Source organism: Leptonotus elevatus, chromosome 6 (assembly GCF_054856555.1).
Source record: "Leptonotus elevatus isolate MCC_2025b chromosome 6, RoL_Lele_1.0, whole genome shotgun sequence".
Lineage (NCBI taxonomy): Eukaryota > Metazoa > Chordata > Actinopteri > Syngnathiformes > Syngnathidae > Leptonotus > Leptonotus elevatus.
The window spans coordinates 27,362,178-27,385,379 of record NC_141244.1 but is presented as its reverse complement, the minus strand read 5'-3'; the positions used below and the strand labels follow the sequence as shown (position 1 = coordinate 27,385,379).

The 23,202-nt window shown below is 46.0% G+C and overlaps 1 protein-coding gene across 14 annotated transcripts in view; it reads left to right on the top strand.

Moving 5' to 3' along the window:
• syngap1b (synaptic Ras GTPase activating protein 1b) overlaps positions 1-23,202 on the top strand; it is a 73,534-nt gene that overhangs the window by 11,615 nt on the left and 38,717 nt on the right. For 13 of the 14 annotated variants that reach the window (XR_015095304.1, XM_086077506.1, XM_086077499.1 and 10 more), the window contains 2 exons: positions 10,243-10,490; positions 13,734-13,839. Coding sequence is in view for 12 of the 14 variants with exons in the window: in XM_086077506.1 (XP_085933632.1) it covers positions 10,243-10,490; positions 13,734-13,839 (354 nt within the window). In the remaining 2 variants the exon portion in view is untranslated. Of the gene's footprint in view, positions 1-10,242; positions 10,491-13,733; positions 13,840-21,911; positions 22,777-23,202 lie in introns of those variants that run through there. The other variant, XM_086077509.1, reaches the window with a different exon arrangement.

Sequence of the window (23,202 nt, the reverse complement as noted above, 5' to 3'; positions counted from 1 at the left end):
TTAGCGACTTCTTTTGGCCATGTTCTATCAGACATGTTAAACAGCGAAAAAAAAAGTCATGGGAATCAAACCCGGCTCGTCTGGTCGGAAGATGAACGTTTATCTTACTGAGCTAACGGTCTGTTAATGATCTTAGTGTTTTTTTTGTGTTCACATGTATGTCAATTCGCCGTTGGACTAATGGTTTGGGTTAGGATGAGGCTTTCAGTGAGATTGTACAGTACACGTTACGTCTTTACATGGGACACTAAAGGTTGAGGTTAGTAAAAGGCACAGTGAGGTTGTAGACTGCTACAAAACATGTCGTCAACACTAACAAAACATGCAAACAACGCTAAAACAATCACTCGTCTTCGGACCGGACGGACCGAGTTCAAGTCCCGCTTTTGGATTTTTGCGCTATTTAACATGGCCGATAGAGGTTGCTAAAGTAAATTACGCAACACTTGGTCGTAATTTGCCGCCTTTTTAAAACGACCATGTGGTTGTATTTATTGGAGGTCTGTCTCGAAAACCGCGATGTATACATTCAGCTCCTTACTTTGCCAACGGAGGTTTGCTGCTTTTTTTGTTCCTTTTTTCAACCATCCATCCATCATCTACCGTTTATCCGGGGTCGAGTCGCGGGGGCAGCCCAGACTTCCCTCTCCCCAGCCACTTCAACCAGCTCCTCCGATGGGATCCCAAGACGTTCCCAGGCCAGCCGAGAGACATAGTCTCTTCAGCGTGTCCTAAGTCGTCCTCGGGGCTTCTTACCGGTGGGACATGCCCGGAACACCTCTCCAGGGAGGCATCTGAACCAGTTGCCCGAGCCACCGCAACTGGTTCCTCTCAACGCGGAGGAGTAACGGCTCGACACAGAGTCCCTCCCACATGACCGAGCTTCTCACCCTATCTCTAAGGGAGAGCCCGGACACCCTGCGGAGGAAACTCATTTCGGCCGCTTGTATCCAGGATCTTGTTCTTTCTCATAGGTGAGGGTAGGAACGTAGATCGACCGGTAAATCAAGACCTTTGCCTTTCGACTCAGCTCCTTCTTCACCCCAATGGACGATACAGAGTCTGCATCACTGCAGACGCTGCAGCGAGCTGCCTGTCTAACTTCCGCTTCAACCTGCCCTCACTCGTGAACAAGACCCCAAGATACTTGAACTCCTCCACTTGGGGCGGGATCTCACCCCCGACCTGGAGAGGGCACTCCACCCTTTTCCGACTGAGGATCATGGTCTCGGATTTGGAGGTCCTGATCTTCATCCCAACCGCTTCACACTTTGCTGCGAACGAGTTGAAGATGTTGCAATGTTGAAGTCACCAAACCGGACCCCCTCAACGCCTCGGCTGCTCCTAGAAATTCTGTCCATAAAAGTTATGAACAGAATCGGTGACAAAGGGCAACCTTGGCGGAGTCCAACCCTCACTGCAAACAAATTCGACTTACTGCCGGCAATGCGGACCAAACTCTAACATCGGTCGTACAGGGACCGAACAGCCCGCATCAGGGGGCTCGGTACCCCGTACTCCCAAAGCACCCCCCACAGGACTCCTCGAGGGACACGGCCAAACGCCTTCTCCAAGTCCACAAAGCACATGTGAACTGGTTGGGCGAGCTTTCACGCCCGGGACGAAAACCACACTCCTCCTCCTCCTGAATCAGAGATTCGACTTCCCGAAGGACCCTCCTCTCCAGCACCCCTGAATAGACCTTACCAGGGAGGCTGAGGAGGACGATCCCTCTATAGTTGGAACACACCCTCCACCACCCCGCTCTGCCAATCCAGAGGCACTGTCTCCGATGTCCACGCTTAGAGGCGTGTCATCCACGACAGCCCCACAACATCCAGAGCCTTTAGGAACTCCGGGCGGATGGCTTTGATTAACGTTGGTGTTTTTGAGGGGCGTGGCTTTGGTCAGCAACACCATATGGAGGCGGAGTGAAGTCAGGCCACATTCAAATCTTGCTCGCAGTTTGAAAACTGCAAACTTCACCTTGAAATGAAGAGCTGTACTTTGACCGGAGTCTTTGCGCTGTACTTACACCAGTGTGTGTACTTGAGTTCGAGTAGGGTAGGGAGTGCAAGTACTTTTGCCAGCTGTGAGGATAAGCGACATTTGATGGTGTTGTGTGGCGAGCATGCAAAGAGGAGTGAAGAGTCCCCGCGATCTGCCGAAGGTCCGGCATGCCGCTCGTGGACTTTGCATTTTTCTATTGTCTGCGAGCAGCGCCCGCACGTGACGATCCGTTGACTTGACATTTTCGCGGCGAGATGAGCTGAAAGAAATGTGAAACGAGAAACGCTGGCCGGGGACGAGGGAGGAAACAAAGTGGCAAAGTGTTGTGGGAGTGAGTGGGAGCCCGAGAGCGAGCAGAGGAGGAGGAGGAAGAGGAGGAGGAGGAGGAGGAGGAGGAGGAGGAGGAGGAGGAAGAGGAAGAGGAGGAGGAGGCAGAGGCCGCTTGGCAGCCAAAAGAGGAACTTTGCTTTGGGCCAAAGCTTGAATGGCCGCAAGCTGTTGCCGTCACTTTATTTGCAAGTGGCCTTTGACGGCCACCTTTGATGATGAGGTCAATACTAATGCCCAACGAGGCACTCGTGATCAGCACCAACAATTACCCCAGCGCCAACAGTTGGGCCTTTTTTTTGTCGTGTTTGCAGCGGTGGCGGCCGGTACATTCGTTATGTTTGTTGGGGCCTCCAATGGGGGCTTACCAGACTTAATCCATGATTGATTTTTTGGGCAGAATCCGTTAGCATCTCTTCGTCCTACGCGACCAAATTTCGATGAGAATTTTGGACGCCTGGTGTCAGCGTAACCGTGCCAGTCGAGGACATCTCGCCCCGTCGCCCCTTTGGGTGGCGACAGATGCTAGCAGCCACCCGCCCGCCGCTAGATAGCAGATCTCCTTCTCACGCTTACAGCGCACATTTTGGGCCCAACCAGAAGTGCCGGCGACTTGCTGTGAGTGTCACATTGTCAGGCAGTCACCTCGCGTTTGGCGCTTTGGCCTATTTTGGTGTGGCTGGAAACAATTCACAAATTGTTATTTTGCAAATCATAGCATTACATCAAACACAGTTTTTCACCAAGTGTTGTACTCTGCCTCCCCCTAGTGGTATACAAAACAATCACTGAATTGGATGTTTTAACTTTGTGTGTTAGTGGATTAACCTTTAAAAAAAAAAAATCCATTACAGTATATTTGTAAAAGTTTATTTGTATTTAATGTTTCAATACATTTCCATTTAATCTTTTAATTCTTTCTTTTCAGATATATACGTACACTTAATAATATCAGTGTATTTGAATGTTGATGATGATTATGGCGGCAACTCAACCCTACAAAGCCGCAATCCCGTTTAGACCAAGCGGGGGCACTGCGAGCAGAAATGGAAGCGCGACGAGTCGGCTCGCGACAGTTTCAGATATAAAATAGTCAATGAAAATAAGATCCAAAGCAAATTAGCATATGATTGACAGTTATTTATTCCACGGAGTTTCCTACAGACAGCTCGGAAGCGTTTTACCAACCGCCGATCTGCCAACAGCCAGTGGCCTACCGGAGCGTCGGACTTGCGTTGTAGCACAAGCCCGAAAGAGGAGAAAGCGGACGTGTGGCGGAAGAACATTACAACCGTTTTGAGTATTTACAATTATGCGCTCAAACTTTGTGGAAAAAAGGCTGTTTCAGCATAGGGAGACTTATTTACCCCAATAAATACAAGGCATGTTTTATATATCAAAGTAAAAATATACATGAAACACAAAGTCATCGTCGCCAAATAAACGTCAACATTTACTGTAGCTAGCAACACGTTCCAAGCATGAAGCTAAACTGTCAGAACATGTTTACGTCAAGACAATTGCGTGTTGTTCACCACATAAAAGAGGATGGACAAGACTGAAAATGGACACACAAAATGCGCATCACTTATTTCCTGATTCATGGCAACTTCCTCTCTAGACAGGAAATGAGGTAAGTGTAAAGGTTAGGTGTGATTTTTTTTTACCACAAGATGGCGCCAAAACAGCAATGGCCTGACAAGTCGTGAACAGGCAGTCAATGGAAACATAATCAAGGATCCAATCATATGATAGACCATATAGTTTGCATTGATATCATTCTAATGCACAATTGACCATTTTGGGCCTTTAGTTGGGAACCTTCTCAGCTTCTTCTCCTTGTTGTTAATCACGCTGCATGTCTTCGAGTAGTGCTCAGTGCTGCCACCTGGCATGTTGTGGTACAAGCCGGCGCTTCCTATACATGGAAGGCCCATTTAGCGCCTGTTGAAGTGTTGCACAGCTTGGATTGCTACATCCTCATGCCAACTTCACGCTACATGTGCATGTGTGTGCGTGTATATATAGTAAGTAGGAGGAGGAGAAGGGACGAGGGATGGAGAGGTAAACGGAGAGAGATGAGCGAGAGCGAGCAACTCGTCGCTATTTCACGGATGGCTGCGTTGCTATGGGAACAAGACACGGGCTCCCTATTCCCAAAAATCTGCACTCCCTCCCTCCCTCCCTCTCGCATCCCTTCTTCCCTCTTTCTCCCACTCTCCTCGTCCCCCCTTTCCTCACCCGCCCACTCGCCTCTCCTCCATCGCTAATTCTGCCTCCCGCCGTCGTCCCCTCATCTCTTCAGCACTCACTTCTATTCTTTTCTGGGTTGTCATGGCGATAGGCTGGGGGCGTGCAAGAGCGAGCGAGAGAGCAAGAGTGGGCGTATCGGAAGTGACATCTCTCGGGCGCTAACCTCGTTTCCTGTGCGCTGACGTCGGGGGCGGATCGGAGGCGGCCGCGCGGCAGCGGCGCCGCCGTGTGGAGGGTGGCGGACCGGCGGGCCTAAAAACACCACAAGGAGGAAAAGAAACAAAGCGCAAATGACGCCAGTCAACCTCCACTTTTGCTCCTGCTACAGTTTCATTTACAATCGGGCAGAAAAGTGGAAAAGTGGTTTGCTTGTCTGCCTCGCAGTTTGGCCTTCCAATCTGGCCCCACACTTTGAGTTTGTGTTCCTTGCTGCTATTAGCAACAATGGAGGTGTCGTACGTTTTGAAAGTATTCCTTAGTTGTCACTCTTTTGCCCAAATAAGATTTCAAGTGTGCCTGCTTTAAGATACTTGAAGCACATCCGACGAGTAGAAGTAACCGACAGCTGCGATCAATCAAGACACACAAACTGTCAAGTAGTAGACAGCGACTGAACTGTTGTACAATTAGTCAAGTACGGCTTACTAACAACTACAACTGGACTGAACCTCAACTGGTACGACACAAAAACTGGATCATGAAAATACGCGAAACAAACTGGACTGGAATGGATTACTAAAGATTTGACAAGAAGTGGACTAGACTAATAACGTGGTTAGACTCGAACTGAGAAATCAACCGCAGTGGACTGGAATTCAAACAGAACTAAAGATAACCAAATACAAGGCAGGACAAGAACTAAAACTCTACTACATGTAGACCTGGACTGGGCTCAAGCTGGGCTAGACTCAACAAGTCCTGGACTAGAACCTGTGAAAGACTGGACAGGATGCGAACAGGACTGAGACAAAAAAATCTGACACTTTAACATCTTCCCAAAAATATAACACAACAACGTACTGTACACATTTGATGACAAAAAGTCCCTTTTTTCCCCCCACAAAAGTTGACCCCCCCGATCGCAACATATCATCTCAAAAATACTTAACAGTGTATTTGCTCACAAAGGGCAATCATATGAGAGCATGAAAATATTGCAACGTCAATTGATAGAATGATTTTTGTACTCAAAAATGTTAGTTGATCACAAAAAGTGGCATTTTGTTACAAAGTACTCGCTAAAACCAGGCCAAAACCTCATAATTTGGTGAATGTCATTATTTCCCCCCCCCCAAATCTCTACCATTGGTCAGGCCATTATATGCGGGTGTCATTTTATTAAATTCTTAACCAATCAAAAGTGTTGATGACGCAATGTTCATGGTTGAACCAGCGTGTCGTTTTTAGGCTCTTCTGAAAAGTGACTTCTTCGGAGGTACAAGATTTTGGCCCGTTGCCGGCAATTTGTTCACAAAAGCCAGTCTAAGCCGTGAACGGCATCAAAACGGACCAAAACGTCCCACAAGGAAAAATTGACTCGGAGAACGGGCGTCATGGACGAGACCGTGCAAGATGAGTTTGCTCAGCAAGGAACGCCGGCATGCAGGAAATGGGGTCCCTTGACAAGCTCGCCCGGCACCCGGTGCAGGAAATGGGGTCCCTTGACAAGCTCGCCCGGCACCCGGTGGGTTGTGACAGCGGCCTGACGCCACGTGAGCGCCGCGCCGACTGACGAACTGTCAACGTGTCTCTTGCGGCCTGCGGCCACTTGGCGAGTCTTGCCTGCTGCTTTTTCCAAACAGCAAATTTCAGAGGCCAAACTGAATATTGTTTTGGATGGACTGTCTCCATTTTGCCAGCTTGGCTCAGGCCGTCATCAAATCTGCTTTTCCCCTTCAAGTGAATTTAAATAACACAGATTTTCCAAATTTAAACCAGGGACACTACAATTTTACAGAAAATCAAATACCATATACAATCAATTGTAGCAAATTAAATTCCGCTAGTTAATCTGGCGGTCGTGTTATTAAACGCTGTCTTGTTTGACAGCTCAACAGCGCCATAATTCCCTTATCCCAACTTTTTTGCTTGGGTCCCGGCAGCTATTGGAAGCTGGCTGTGCCGTTGACCTCACGCCAGTCCCGCATTCAAACATTGGAAATATGCCGGCAGTTTGTTTTGAGTCTGAGCGACTAGTAGGACTACATTTTCCATGATTCTTAGAAACGGAAGCAGGAAGTACTTGTAGTTGCCGTATGATGAAAAGACGCCTGTTAGCGATTGGATGAGAATGCAAACGTGAATGTGAAAGTAAATAGGAAGGAATTTAACAGTTCAATTCCTTTTTCATCAGTTTTCCGTATGAACCGCTGACAACTTTGTGATTGACATCAACATGGCCCAAAACTGAGATGCCGGGACGCGACCTGGCGAAATCCGCCAGGGCCCAGGACACAAGGTTCAAAACCGGAATTGTGCCGGTTAAACTGCGACGTTAACCAGCCCCACAAAAAAAAGATGTTTATTTGCTGCATGCTCAAAAACAACAAGTAGTTTGCCGTCACTTATACAAAGAACATAAAAAGATCAACATTTTCAATCAATCAGAAAAGATAAATATTGAAGAAAGTATGCGGGTCTAAGCCATGTATTTCCCGAATAAAAGTCACTTTTTTTCATAGTTTGGTTGGTTCTGCGATTTATACTGACATGCAACTTGGATACGGAATTTTACAATTACAGCTTGGACCCACAATCCTGACTCCCCTTATGGTCCGGACGCTAGCGAACGCGTTCCGGTTGGATTCAAAACGTCCACTTGTAAGTTGTAACTACGGAAACGTTTGTCTTTTGAGTTTATACAATCGAATAGTTTTTGTTGTGTGTCACGGTTGCAGTCAACTGCAACTGGGGTGTCCCAAAACTTTTGAAAGGGAGGAAAGAACGTTGGCCACACGTTTGCCACAAGCCACACGCTGCATTCAGGCTGCTTTCACAACGCAGGAATTTGCACTTGATTGTTTTCCTTCAACGAGAACGTTTTGGGGATTGTGAGAAGCCAAAATGGAAATGACGATGACATTTCCATTCATTGCCTATTTGACGGCGATCACGACACGTGCAAGTCTGGAAAAGCGCAGAAGACGGCCGGGCGCATGCTTGTGCCATCTTTATTTTTAGCTGTGTTGTTTGCGTATAAATCAACATTAGGCCTGTCGGGGTGCAGTTGAGCGAGACCAAGCAGCTATTGCTTTGCTTTTGTGAAGTGCTACGGACGGCAGAAAATGTGCAAAGCGCCCGCAGAGAGAGAGAGAGAGAGAGAGAGAGAGAGAGAGAGCAAAAGTGAGAGAAGAAGCGAGTGAAAGAAAGGATGTGACGATGGAGAGCAAAGAGACATGTCAGCGTTTCTGGCCGTGTCAAACGTTGGGGACCGGCGCGCTCGGCCGACCCTTGTCCGCACCCTCGGCACTGTCACAAAGATCGGGCCGAGCGATGAGTCAGTCCGCGGCCGACGTGACTTTGCAAAATTTGCACGACGAGGCTCACTCGCTTTCTCAACTCTTCGTTGGCCCATCAAGACAAATCAAGTCCAGTTCGGGTTGCGCAATTTGTCCAATTTCAAGCCTGATCACCATTTTGGCCGCCATCTGAACCTGATCCATTCATATGCAGATACCTTCAGGGGGTGACAAATGCTTAATAAGAGAAATTCACTTCTTTGCAAACTTCACCTCATCAACGTGTGGTGGCTGCTCTTTCTACTCCAAAAAAACGTCAAAGGTTTGACCTTCAAAATCAAGACACGAGGACGTTGGAGAGGGAAGGGACAAATGTCCTGCAGTGCGATGGCAGATGGTGCGCTTGTGAGCCCAGGGAACGTGTGTGTGTGTTTTATTGCTCTACGAGAATAAAGTGTAATTGCACATCCACTACAGTAGGTGGCGCTCTCATAGTCAGAGCGTGCACAAGAAGCATTAGCTCCAATGCAGAGGCGTACTTACAACAGTTGCATGGACAAATGACGCAACTTATAGTCGCAGCAGAGAGCTGAGGGGGGTGCGAAATATTGTTTTCTTCCTGATGGGGGCGAAACAAAATAGAATTGAGAAGCACTATTGTAAGCTACACAGCGGTTAGCGTTGTTGTTTAGGCGTAACACGTTCTGGCTCAAATCTGAAATTTTTAAAGGCCAATTTGCATCTCAATTTGCGTCACTGACGATTTGTGCACATGAATGTCAATAATTGTGATTGACCGTAATTGTGCAATCGAGTACAGTAGAACCGCATAGGCTACTTGTGGTTCAGCATCTGTAGGTTCGCCTATTTGCAAATTATTTTTCAACATTATGGGCCATACCTTTGACATACAACTTTGATTGTTTTCCACCTGTTTTGTTTTCACTTTGACTTCCTTCAGCATGGCCGTCCGTCAAGTGAGCGGGCCCCACTCGAGTCAAGTCCCCTCGTAGGAGTGGGTCGGAGTGCGAGCACTTTGTATTTGTTCTTTTCTTCTTGTCTGGTCCGCGGCGGTTCCTCAAGTTTGAAGACGTCCTCATGAAATGAGGGCGGCATATTCATGAGCGGCACATGACGCATTTCAAGTGGCAAACGACCGCTCGGATTAACCTTTTCGCAGCACGCCAAACCTTCGTAATCCTCCGCATTCATCAGGGACGGGCTCATTTATATTTCAACAGCTTTATCCATAATTTATAAAAAATTTTTTTAAAGAACCCGAAAGAGTGAGTGTGCTCTTATTTTGCCTCAATTAGGTGATTGTCTGTGTCGCTGGCGTCTTTTAATAGTCTGAGATATATTTTTTATTTTGCCTATTTTGTCCCTAATATTTTTGTAAAATGTTTTAAGAGAAATTTACTCGGAATTTTGCCTGCCTGGAATTTGAAATGGAAAAATAAATAATATAAATACGTAATGATAAACACCTGAGGGGAAATCCTGTTCAATCTTCAGTCATTAAAAAACAACAACGATCATTTGCCTATCAACGTCTTTTGAGGGATATTTTAGAGCAGGGGTTGTGTCCAAACATTTTCCTCCGAGGGTCGCGTGTTGAAAAATGCAAAGTATATGTAAAGGCCCCATTGGAATTCTTTACCTTTGATTTATTAAAAAGTGGTCAAAGCAATCTTCCAAGCAATTTCATGTTTACGAATTGCACATTTTGCCTGCATGTGAACCACGAGAAAAAATCTATTCTGTTGACCTCCACAATCAAAACAAGAGAAATGTTGCTACTATTTTAGTTGTCAGTTTGTTTGTGTCTTTCATACAGTGAGCAAAGCAACCACCCAACTTGTGACACTTCATCATGCCCCCCTTTAAGAAAAAAGGAGCTCAAATACTGGAGTGATGCAGGCCATACCAAATGTTATTTTGAGGCTGCTATGTTGCCCCCCCCCCCAAAAAAAATGGCCCCTGGGCTGTAGTTTGGACACCCGTGTTTTGCAGGCTTCACTTTGTTACTTTTCATGGGGGGGGGGACAAAACCTTGTGAGATGTTTTTTACTTGCAGTCAGGAACCACTAGAATCATTGATTTGAGGGGGGAGGGGCTTGCAGGCGGCGCCTGGCGAATGATTGCGGATGATGCAGCCTGACCGACCGCAACCTTTTTCCTCTCTGCCGTCCAGATGCAAGGTGTGCCGCCCCCCCCTCCTACCACCACCACCATCACCTTCACCTCCTCCAGCAGCAGCAGCAGCAGCAGCGCTCCCAGCAGGTCCTGGCCTTCCACGCTGCCCCCCCCGCCTACGAGCGCCCCCATTACAGCCGACCCCCGTACGAGCATCCGTCCAACGAGCGCCCGCCGCCCGACCGCTGGAACGCCCGTCTGCGCGTGATCCCCGGAAAGCCCTTCCACATGTTGGACCAGGAAGAGGTAGGCTGCCATCGCCATTGCCATCGCCATCGCCATCGCCATCGCCATCGCCATCGCCATCGCCATCGCCATCGCCATCGCGTGTACCCTAAAAGAGGACGAGACCATACTGCAACTTTTTGCTTTTTGGTGTCGGTGTAAAAGCCGTCAGCCTTGTATTTTCAATTTGAAAATACTTTGCATTCATTTCATCAAGTAACAAAGTACTCTCCTCTTGAGTTGTCACCGATACCAATAACAAATATCGATTCTGATCCCACTAGTACATAAAAAACAATGACAGATGATTTTTAAGAAAGACCCAATATGCCATTTTCCCTTCAAATGGTATCAAATGAATGGCAAATTTTTCTCCTTCTCATTTCTAGTTCCTGATTGTAAAACAGCCACCAGAGGGCGCTCAATCCAAATATTGACCACCCTCTTGTGCGAGTCTTGATTTCTTTGAAACAAGGCCAGGTATTAGCCCGATACTGATACCTGGTATCAGTACTCGTCCATCCCTAATACACATCAATCAAACTCATGCTTTTACTGGAAACAAAACACAAAAAACGACAACCACTTTATAGTAAGACAACTGAAGTGTGACGTTGATTATTTTCTCAGAACCCCAGGAGAGCAAAAAAAAAGCAACAAATAACTCAACCGTACCAAGTCGTATCAACATTTTTGTCCAACCTGAAATGGATTTATATGTGTCAATGTGGTTACTTGTTACTAAAGTGTAAGAGATAATAATGATAATAATAATGATAATAACAATGCAAGTGGCCTTGTGTCATGAGCACATGCATGCAAAGATCAATCACGTGTGGTGGATGGATTACCTCGGCAAAAGAGAAGTGCTCCCTAATACGTTTGCTGAACAATATTTGAAAAGTCAAACTTGAAAGTGGCCGCTGAGCTTCAGGTGCCATCAGCGAATTGCCACAGAGAGACTGGAGGAATCACAGAAAGGGACCCGAGTGGACGTTGATAGATCTCACGTGCTCGCAGGCACACACACGCACACGCACACGCACACACACACACACACACACACGCACATCCCATTTCTGTCCAGGCTGCTATCCCTGCTTTTGTCCTCTAGGGGGAGGAAGAGGGTCATGAATAATGCGTCCAGCCTTGACTTTGAAACTAGGAATAGAATTAGAAATGGGCACGCAAGAGTTGAAATCAAATAAAATCCTCATCATGTAAAGGAGAATAATATTGTTAGTAAGGGCCCTGCAGACAAAGATGACTTTTTGCCTACATAGATTTACTCAAATGTATTTATTAGTTTTTTTTAATTCACTCATATCATTTAATTTGTGCAGCGGTTTGGTGTATAAAATAAACAACATCAATATTAGCAAAACAAAAACTTTGACTACTAATACTTTGTTAATAAATTATGTTGCTGAATTATATGCTTACACCAATTTAAAAGAAATATGGTTTAAAATGAAGATGGAATTCGGGATCATGAATTTATCCCAAATTAAACCATTTAAAATTTTCCTTCTGTTACTTCCATTTAATTTAATTCAAATAATACAGAATACAAAATTATGAGTTAATCCTACCTAACACTTTTTTTAAATGAAATGACTGGTCAATTATAAATACATACGTGTATAGAATCCAATCAAAATGGAATACCATTTGAAATGTTGCATTCTGACATCAAACATTGGCGTATTTTAGCGCATCTTCAGGAGTGCTGGCCGCAATCTAAAGCCACCCAGGCCTGCTTTTTGCGTTTTGGGTGTCCACTCGCCGTCAAATGTGAGCAAAGGAAGGCATGCATGCACAATTTGTCTCCCGCCAGCCAATTGACCTTCGCGACAAGCCCCGCTTACTATTTTTAGTCACAACAATTGTCCGTACTGGAAGGCCTTCAACTTTTGTCTTTTTTTTTTTACGTGGTCCTAAAGCAGCCGGCTGCGTCCTTATGCAACCTCTGAGGTCTCCTTTTTTTACAATTTTATTTTTTGCATTCCAAGTGTTGCGCAATGCGCGTTGCATTTGCATCACAATCAGATGACAACAAAAAAGCCTTTTTTGGTCTAAAAGACTCATTTTGAAGGAGTATTATCAATTTTTTCACCATTGAAAATCTTTCCCAGGTGTCTCAATAAATTGCTGTCGGCAAAAAGACGCCAAGGATTCTTTTCTATCCAAAATGCTCCTTCTTCTACTGCTGAAATGTTACGTGTAAAAACTAGCAATTGTTATCCCAAAAGCAGCTTTTTCTGCACTTCCAAAAGTTTCAATTTGTGGCAAAAAGGGAGCAAGCTTTGCCCCAAATGACAAACAAAAAATAAAAATAACTTGTTTTTGGGGAGGTGGGCCACTCGGTCCGTCCCGGCATGATGTCTGCAAACTCCCGCCATGCGTGACCTGTCGCATTCCGCCTCCCGCCGTGTCAAATGAACCTCCAGGTGTTTCCCTTCCCCTTCCTCCCTGGGCGGTCTCGTCAAGCCGCGTGGAGCCAGTCGGGGGCGAGCTTGCGCTTCATGACTCATGTTGGCACTTCTGGAAAAGAAAAAGGAAAAAGAAAAAAGCAGTCCTGCAATCGACATGACATTTGGGAGCTGTTTGCGCCACGATTAATTATCAAAGTGGTTTAAGTGATCATTTCCATGGCAACAGGCGAAAGAAAAATCAGCGGAACGTTCGGAGGAGCTTTGTTGACAAACGTTGCAAAAAGTTCTTCTGTGGTGACATCGCGCGAAAAAAGTCCAAGAAAATGCCAAGCACGCTTTCTTATGTCGATTTCTTTTTTTGCATTTGTTCTTTGGCTCCAAATCAAAAGCAAGCGACACTTAAGTTTTGTCGTTGTGGTCAAGCGAGCTAACCCGAGCGCTCGTTCACCAAATCGCCGTTCACGTCCTCCACGTTCATGACGTGACTGTACCTAATGTATTGGCCTTCCCTCTTCTTCTATTGACACTTGATAGCGCCACCAACTGGTCATGTCCTTCCACTTCAATGAAAATGAATCGTGAATTGATGGTGCCGGCGCCATCTAGCGGTGGAAGTCTGAAGCGCACCGTTATCTCAAATTTGTGCTTGCATCCCAAGACCCCAAAAATTCTGCCAAACGACAGCTCGTATCTCAAAAACCTTTTTGAGTCAAGACGCTGGTATCTCAAGGCACTACTGTGGTCTTCTTTAAACGCGCTCACAATTACAATTGTGTGTGTATGGGAAGTCTTTTTTTTGCACTTACACTATTGTGGCGCGCGTGTGCAGGTCCACCCTTTGCTGATGCGCGAGAGGCGCTCCGAGTCGAACAGGAACAAGCTGCTGCGCCGCACGGTCAGCGTTCCTGTTGAGGGACGGAACCATCCCGAGATGGGTGAGCACGCACGCACGCACGCACGCACGCACGCATATGCTGCCTTTCTCACAACAACCAACACACAAAAACACCACATCTATTTGTTTTTGGAATCATTTTTTATTTTCTGCCAAAAAATAATTTCAATGACAATATTTATATTTGGAGTTTAGGACTTAAGTGGTCCGACTGTTATTAAAGAGAACAAACAGGCTGAATTGATTGTAAGCTGTAAAAAGCAAAATCAGAGCAAGTGATCATTTTTCGAGTCATCTTTGGAATTTTCCCGAGTGCACGTTTGTTACTTGGGCCTTGAGTGAGGTGAGAAAAACATCCAAGAATGTCGGTAAAAGTCATCGTGCTCAAGAGAGTTGCTGTTTGTTGCAAAATGTGTGCCGATCGCAACAGATGTATGTGTTTTGCTCGTCCAACTTGGTTGGCTGTGTCACGTTTCGCTGGGACTGACCAATCAGGGGACAGAAAAATGATGATGTCATTGAGTGAGTGTGGAGGAGTTTGAACTGTGATTGGTTGAGGGCTCCAGGTGGCGCGGCGGTGCCGTCATTTGCCTCCGATGAAGGTTGGCGTGGGTTCGCTTTTGAAGAAACAGTGCCGTTGCTAAGTAGTGGAAGTTTAGTGGGTCAACACATTACATCCACTTGGCAACACATGGAGGATGAAATCTGATTGGTTGAAAAATTCCACTTTGGCAAGCAAGCACTGGAGCCAAGAAAAGGCCAAATCTTTGCCGCGCTTCAACTGCTGCGTTAGCCGCACATGCTAGCCAATCGGTAACCTAGCAACAACAATGACGACGGCGTGCTGTAAATCTCTTCTTCTTCTTCTTCTTTTTTTGCTTCTTTTTTTTATCTGCCTGTCACTTGTTAGGCCTTGAGATGAAAGGCTTCCTATCTCACCTTTTCATTCCTCATCTCACTTGCTTGATATTTTTAGCTCCCGCTCGTTTCCTGAAGGATTTTCATATACCGGACGCAGATCAAAATTTTTTTCTTTCTTTCGTGAACCGCCGACCGCACCGTTCGCGCCCGCTTCTCATCTGTTTGTTATTCTTCTCGCCAGCGTTTTTTGTTGTTGTTTTTTTAATGATTGTTGCTGCGTGGAAGTCGACCATCTTTGACTTTGCCTGTTTTGTTTTGGTTTGGCGGGCCTGTCGAGTTGAGTTAATGAAGCCGATCCAAGCGTAGCGGAGCAGAGGTGCCGTGAAAAAGAATCCAAGGTTTCCCGTCATCGGCGTGGTCAGCAGCCTGTCCGTCCCGCCCGCTCCACAGCGAATACTAATTTGGACGGGCGCAAAGGCGAGCACAACTTTAGCCGACTGGGATCAGCACAACATCCGCTGCCCGCTGCGCAGAATTTCAAACAGGAGCAGCACTCTCAACACTTTGCTACGACTCGCTCAACGGCGTTTTGAAGGTTCGCGCTTTGCTGTGGGTTCACGTTCCGGGCCGGAGATGAAAATCTTTACAGACACCAGAGCAATGCTTCTTTTTGCATACAGTAGGCTCGGCAACCTTATTTTGCCAGCACATTTCCAAGTCCACGTTCTTCACGCACAGCATCTAAACGCGTCAACAAACGCAGCAATTGAAAGACAGAGAAAAGAATAGATGATTAAAATGACTTAAAGAAGATTCATTGACATCATTGAAGCATATTTGCAAACAAAACATTTGAGAGAAATAAGGTCTGTGTTTTTTCCCACCTGGATTGAAACGCATTCATACTGTACTCGGTACCGACTTCACTTGCCACTTGGCAACGGATTCCACTTGCGTGCAGCACAACAGCTGAAAGCTGCTTCACCACGTGTGCTGCAACTTACCGTTATTGTCATCATCGAGGAATCTGTCAATGATTTTTCTTGATTCAAGAAAGCATTTTTAAAATGTCCTTGCCTTTCTTCCAAAAACGAGACAATATTTGAATGCGCAAACCTTAAACTGATGACGATTCACTTCCTGGAAAAATCGGCATGGCTCTTTTTCAATTGCTGTAATTTGATGAAACAATATCGTGTCGGCCAGTGACGAGCCATATCCTTTTTTTTTTTTTTCTCTCTTTTTTTTTTTACTTTTTTTATTAAGAGCTCAGTATTGTTCATTCGGAAATGTCATCATCATTGCTCTTTTTTTTTTTTTTTTTTTTTTTAAATATATATATATATATATATACATATATATATATATATATATACGAGCCATATCCTAATATACGTATATAGCAATCCCACGCCATGCGGAACGCTTCTACAAGAAGAGCGGAATGGCTGTCAAGTCGGCAGCCAGTCGACGTGTTTGTGCAACGAGAACATGATGTGGATGGCGCTGATTTTGCGTGCGTGGACCTGCTGTCACTCAAAGCGAGGACCAGCGCTCGCTTTCCCACTTAAGTCCGATAATATCGCAGCGGCCCACGAGGGTGCAAGACGAGCCTCGTTATGTAACGGCTGCGTGCCGCTTTACGTAAACGCCTCAAATGCAACATGCAAACGTTTTGCTGCTCATTTTCAGCTTTTTTTGTTCACCGAATTTAGTATTTTTGTCTTAAGTTGACTCATCGGATCATATTGGTGGTGTCGGCCCGGACTGAGACAAAAAGAAAAAGTCACAGTCAAAGAGAGCAAACCATTTTCTTCACTTGAAATGGCTTTCAGTAATTTGTGCAATGAACACGCACACACGTGTGACCTGACGAATGGCATCAACTGATGACAAAAAACAACTTGACCAAATTTGAGGTTTTGGACCCCACGTCAGCAACATGCATGCCATGGCTGCTCTCATGTAAGCATTATTAGCATCATCAGTGTGCAAAAGACAACATTCCACTTTTTAGCTTGTACCAGGCAGCATATGTTTCATGATGATGACGGATTCCCAAAATGTAAATGACGGCATCACTCGAGACGTGTTCCATTGAAATGTTTTGTGCACTTCAAAAAGGAGTTTTAAAAGAAGTGCAATCAAAACAAGAGAACTGACAAAAACCCTTTCATATGTAAGATTATTGTTGTTGTTAGCATGTTTTGCTGTTGGCAAAAATGTCAACCTGATGAAAACCGGTTGAGGAATGAGCAAGTTAGGACTTTGTTTTAAACGACACACATGATCGTTGCCTCCACCAACATGGCCGCCCCGTAAGCACGTGGCCAACGAGCCAAACGGCTGACGGAGATGATTGTGCTTGTTGGTCAGAAATGGAATCAGCCTCGATTTGCTTGCATTTCTGATGCTGGCGTGTCTTGTCGTGTTTTTTTTCCTGCTTGAAATGCTCAAACGTCGCTAACGCCGCTTAGCCGCCGCTTAGCCGCCGCTTAGCCGCCGCTTTTCTTATTGACTTACAATAAATACAATGTAGCGCTGCAACAAATGAACATTTTCATAATCAATTCATCTGTTGATTGTTTTTCCAATTATTTTTCCATCCCTTTGTTGAAAAAAAATGCACAAATTGACACGGTGATGACTGAGTTCCTGGTTCGGGTGTTGGGCGCAAGGCCTGTTTCCTACAGCAGGTATGCTGCTCTGTTTTGTCCAAACACCGGCAGTTTGCATGGATGTGTGCATAAATTCCAGATTTCTTTATTTCTTTATTTTATATTCTGTCAATTCACTTGCGAGTGTCGAAAAGCAACGCCTGCGTCTTCTCTTCCACTTTTAATATTCTGGACAGCGTGTGGGAAAAAAAGCTGAGTCTGACTCGCGCGCTGTCACTCAATTCTTGGGTGAGTTCTCTCCTTCTCTCTCTCTCTCTCTCTCTCTCTCTCTCTCTCTCTCGCTCTCGCTCTCTCGCTCTCTCTCTCTCTCTCTCTCTCTCGCTCTCTCTCTCTCTCGCTCTCTCTCTCTCTCTCGCTCTCTCTCTCTCTCTCTCTCTCTCTCTCTCGTAGCCTACAGCAACCGAGTTTGTCAATTTGTGGAAAGCTGGAATAAATTACAATTTGTTTTTGTGCAGCCGCTCTATACATCCTTTAAAAAAAAATAAGACCTTCATCAGCGGGCCTTTGTTTTTATTGTACAATTTGAATGATTGTTATGTGAATCTCAGGCTGCCTTGGGAATTATTCTCTCATTTCAAACTTCGCAATGCTGGGTACAGCATCGGGACCCGAGATCTTGGCCCGAGTTGCTTTCCTTCACTGCGAGTCCCTTCGGCGTCTCAGCCACGACCCGAGCTTGGGCCAGTCGCTCCCGAGACTGCAGGTTACAATTGCTTCCGTTGGACTTAAGAGTTTTTCAATTAAATACACAAAATACAACAACGCTAAATGTGTTATTTTTAAATAATAATAAGAAAGCAGTAATTGATCAAATCGTGTTAATTGTTTTATGCATATTGTTATAAGCAAACTAAAATGAAGGATGACCTAACGAAGCCTGTTTACAGTACGGTACGGCATGGTACGGTACGGTCCGGTTCGGTCCGGTGGAGCGAATCTTCGCATCTCCTTGTTCACCCGCTGCTGTGCGTTAAACCGTGTGCAGCAGTTTCATTTCCTCCCTCGTCTCCGTGTGTGTGCGTGACCATTACATGTTCCAGTTCCAGTGTACTAAATGAAAGAGGATGAGGATGATGAAGGTAGCAGTTGTCAGGCCAACGTAGCAACTGGAAGCTGTCACCTCCAGGCACGCCCAACTTGCGCGCACGTGGAGGTCACTTGTGCACTGTAAGGACGTTTGAAGCTCGCATCTTTTTGAAAGCGGCAGCCTCGCCTCGCTCGCTCGCTCGCTCGCTTGCAACCTGGCGGACAAGAATGCGCTATGGGACAGAATATTAGGGACAGCCGCTCACTTTTGATTGACAGCGTCAGACAGACGGGGAGTGGAGCTGTCCCCAATGTTTTGTCCCTCATGCTATTCAACACCTTAACAGCTTTCTGCCCTTTACATCCTTCTGGTGATCAGGCGCGCTTAAATGTTCATCACGGTCTGCAGCAGATATCTTCTTGGTGTAAGGCATTCAAATAACGACATTCCCTCCCCCCCGCTCGTACCATCACCATCTTACTCAATAAATAAATAAATATATCTAATGAATGAAATCTAATAGAAGAGCCGTACTGTACTATGCAGTGGGCAGATGTGCTTAACATGTATTAGGGGTAAGGCATGAATAATTTCTGAAGTTTGTTCCACCCACAAATAAATGATGATACTGAACTCAATCCAATGCAAGATCCATTCCAATTAAGAGCTGTATGATAAAGTCCCCGATAGTGGCCCATGGGGTGCTTATTTACTCGACATCAATTAAGGCTAAGGCATCTACCATTTTTGTATATTTTCTATGCCCGCAAATAAATAATCCCAAAATGATGAAACTGTTGCCTTCACAAGGCTGACCCTCGTTTCAATTATGGTAAGTTATTCATTCAGCTGCAGAATCATTTACCAGACATTTATTCGGGGTAAAGCTTTTTTAGGTGTTGTTGTCCAACTCCTCGCCACCCCAAATAATCATGACGCTTGTTTAAATACAAAAATGGTTAAAACGCGATACCTTTCGAGACTGCTGGTCCAAATCTCGGAGAGGTCCTGTAGTCCATTTACACAACCGCACAGGGTGTTGAAGTCGCGCTTGAGGGTAAGGCACTTGAATATTTTTGTCCTTATTTTCTTACCGACCCAAATAGTAAATGTCACTTATTGTGCTGCTCGCTTAACACAAGTCCTAAACTGTGATGCCTTTTTGTCTTTGTTATTATCATACAGCAATTCAACTTTTCCATGTTGTGGTGCTTATTTGCCGTTTTTGTTGTTGTTGTTTTTCCGGGTGCAACTGCAGCCTGTTTGATGTCACGTTAGCACAGACTCGGCGGGGGGGGGGGGGGGGGGGCGGGGGGGGGGGGGGGGGGGGGGGCGGGGGGTGCAAGTGTAGGTGGATGTGACAAAAAAACAAACACATCCGACATATGTCACAACAATTTTGTGCGCGTGTAGCTCTCACACCTTCAACTTGTGTATTTGCACTTTGTGTGTTTCCACAGGATGGCCAAAAAGAAGCCCTTTTACAACATTCCCCCAAAAATGTATTTGTAATTAAATTGCTTCCAGTTGTCTTGTGCATTGAAATGTTAGCGCACTGGAACTTACAAAGCAGTTGGCTTTGTTGCAGTTGGCGCCAGCATTTTTAGCTTTGAGCCTCAGAACCTGCTTTGACTTTTTTGTTTCAAACAAGGCAGTCGGGGATTGTTGGAATTTCTTTGATGGCCCTTTGGTAGCACTTGGAATTGTCAAGAGGATTGTTGGTCTGCAGTTTTCTTGGAATGGAGATGTTTACGTCTCGGTCGTGAGATTCCGCACTCAATGCTTTCACGTGTGGAAATGCATTTTTCTCCAATTTGCTGGACTTGATTTTCTTACACTTTCTTACACGGCTCCAGCATCTGAATGGAAAGAGATTTAGCTGTGAGCTGCTAGCCCTTTTTTTTCCAAAGCTGTTGTACATCCTCGTCCTTATAAACATCCGTTTAAAAATAAATATATATATATTTTTTTATAAACCATCTCCTGTACACAAAAGAGAGCGAGGGCGACGCTTCCGAGTGTACGGCATCAGACTCAATGGTAACCATGGAAATCATGACAGCAGACACTCGGTGTGAAGAGTGAGCTATGCACGCGCGCACACACGCACACACACGCACACACACGCATAATGTGATATAAAGCCAAGTGCGCACACACACGCACACACACACTGCATGCACACGCCCATGAGAGGGAGAACGGTAGGCCGCTTCCGGCAAGTGTGTGACGGGACAGAGGCCACCCAAATGTTATTTTTAGCCGCCTTTACGCCGCCGCGAGGGATCTCGTTGTGCTTAGCCAGCAAATTGTCCCCTCGTCCGCTGTATAGCGAGCTGGCTGACCCGTTTTGTCGTGCAGTCGGAACATCTGGCGAGTATCAGAAAAGTCATCGTGACGTCACACGTCGATCAATATTTGCCCGAAAAAAAATTTCCGATGGCCGATTAATTGTGAAAAACGCATAAGGAATAAAATCCTTTTTTGGGGTCCCTTAATGTTGACAACAAGAGAAATGACTTGAAAATGAAAAGCAGAGACGCTAAATTATTATTATCATTGTCACATGGGAAAGATGAATTTGAAACGGACGACGTGTGGAGAGAGTTGAGCTGAAAGACTTGTTCATCATTTGAGAGGACACACGGAAAACTTTTCTGCAATTAGCAGCTTTTATCATTTAGAACATTTCAGCAAAACTCTGGCTAACTATAAATCTTTTAAAAAAAAAAATACATAAAAATGCTCACATACTTGCAGTTGGACAAAATTGCACTAGTAAACAAAGACGATGCTCCGTCAAGTCATTTGTCACAACTGTCATTTATTCATCTTGGTAGAAAATGTGACTCATTAATTCAGCCACCGATTAAAATAGACGCTACGATACTGGATTAGCTTCTTCAGTTCATCGTTTGGGCTCTGTCGTGTCGGCTATAGTGCGCTACACAACACGTGTACGTCACCATTTAGGGGGAGGGCTCTACTCCGGAATCACAAGATTGGGACTTTTTAGTGGGCAACTCTGCCAAACTGAGGAAGGAGTGAGTGATTCCCAACACAGAGCCACCGTGCTCAAAAGTTGTCGTCATGGAAACACATCGAGAGCCCATTAGCTCTGACAATTCTTACAAGCTCAACCAAAGCATTGACTCTCTCTCTCTCTCTCTCTCTCTCTCTCTCTCTCTCTCTCTCTCTCTCTCTCTCTCTCTCTCTCTCTCTCTCTCTCTCTCTCTCTCTCTCTCTCTCTCTTTAAATCATTCAATTCACTTAGCATATTTGGATAAGGATTTATAAAAGTAAAAATAAGCAATTCAAACGAAATGATCATTCCTGGTAAATAATGGATTGCCTAATTTTTGATACATTTTTTTTAAGGAAATGGTTTGAAAAAATAAAAGTGTCATTGGACACGAAAGGGAAGAAAAGGAGGTTAGAAGTAAGCAAAAGAGTTTTGTTCCCAGCGGGGGATGCAACCCCGCCTCCTTTTTTACAGGCATGCACACGCACAGTCGCACACGCGCGCGCACTCAGAAAGGGAGCGAGCGAGAGAGAGAGAGAGAACCGGCGTGGCGTTGAGGTTCACCTGTGCACGATGAGCTCCGCGTCCACATCGCAGCGGGCGGCTGGCAGAGGACGAGCCGGTCTCGGCAGCGCTCCGGCGGACTCCCGGAGAAAGCGCACGTAGGGACGAGCGGCGCCGGGCTTTTTGTGTGTGTGTTTGTGGCGCTGCGCACGTGACGTCGGCGAGGCTGAAAGATGAGCCACCTCGGCGGAAGGTCCGCCTGCCCCGCCGCGGATCAGCGAGATGCCGCGAGGAAGCGCTGCGAAAGGCGGCGACGGGGGGTCAAGCGCAGCAGCAGCAGCGGCGGCGGCGGCGGCGCCTCGTCCTCCTCCTCCTCCTCGTCCTTCTGCTCGGCGTAAGATTGGAACGTGAGTCGGTGTTTGTTTCTGCCGCTGAAAGATGCGCGCACATAATGAACAGTGGCCTAGTTAAAAAGCGGCGCGCGCTCTCGTCACGGAGGCACTTTGGGGTCACCTTTTCGGAGGCCTGCACCTGTGAACGAACTTGCTGTCCCGTCCCGGCCGCCTGCCGCACTTTGCTGCCGCACTTTGCAACAACTTGGGCTCATCTGATGAAGCGCTCTCGTTTGTTTCCGGTGGACAACTTTGATTGAATTGTGCGACTTGCAGCTGCTGAAGAATTGCAATCATCCAGATTGGCTTCCCCACCACCTCCTTTTTTTTTTGGGTGCCTTGGAGGTGGAAGTTGGGTTAGGATTTTGTGGCAGGATACACGACCCCCCCCCCCCCCCCCCTTGCTTTTGACCCCAAATTGGAAGCAAGATGGAAACGTAAACTGTGGAATAAGTCAGTCAAGGCAACAAAACAAGGGCCACCGGATTTCGAGGTAGGATTCTTTTCATTCTCTAACATGTCTTCTTTTCTTCTGTTGCAAGTTTTTTTGTTTGTTAATTAACTGCTGTTGACGATTCTACTCATCAAGCGTTTGCGCAATATATTCGTCATTTCAGCAGCTGGCCGTGAAGGAGCTCTCGTCCAGCTCGTCTGTCAAAATCCTTTTTGTAAAACACTGTAATGACCAACAGGTGCCTGTAGATGGCGACGTTGCATCACTTTGCATCTGAGATTATCAGCAGGACTTTTGACTTGAAAGTCCAGATGAGCCTTTTTGTAACGTCAGTTACGAAGTGAATAGCAAACAGCGGACGCTGCGTTGCTGCGTTTGTCTTCTGGTGCTGCAGGTCCGGTTCGGATCCATTTGGTTAGGTTTGCTTCACTTCAGTTTGGATGGGTCTGGTGGTGTTGTGTCAGG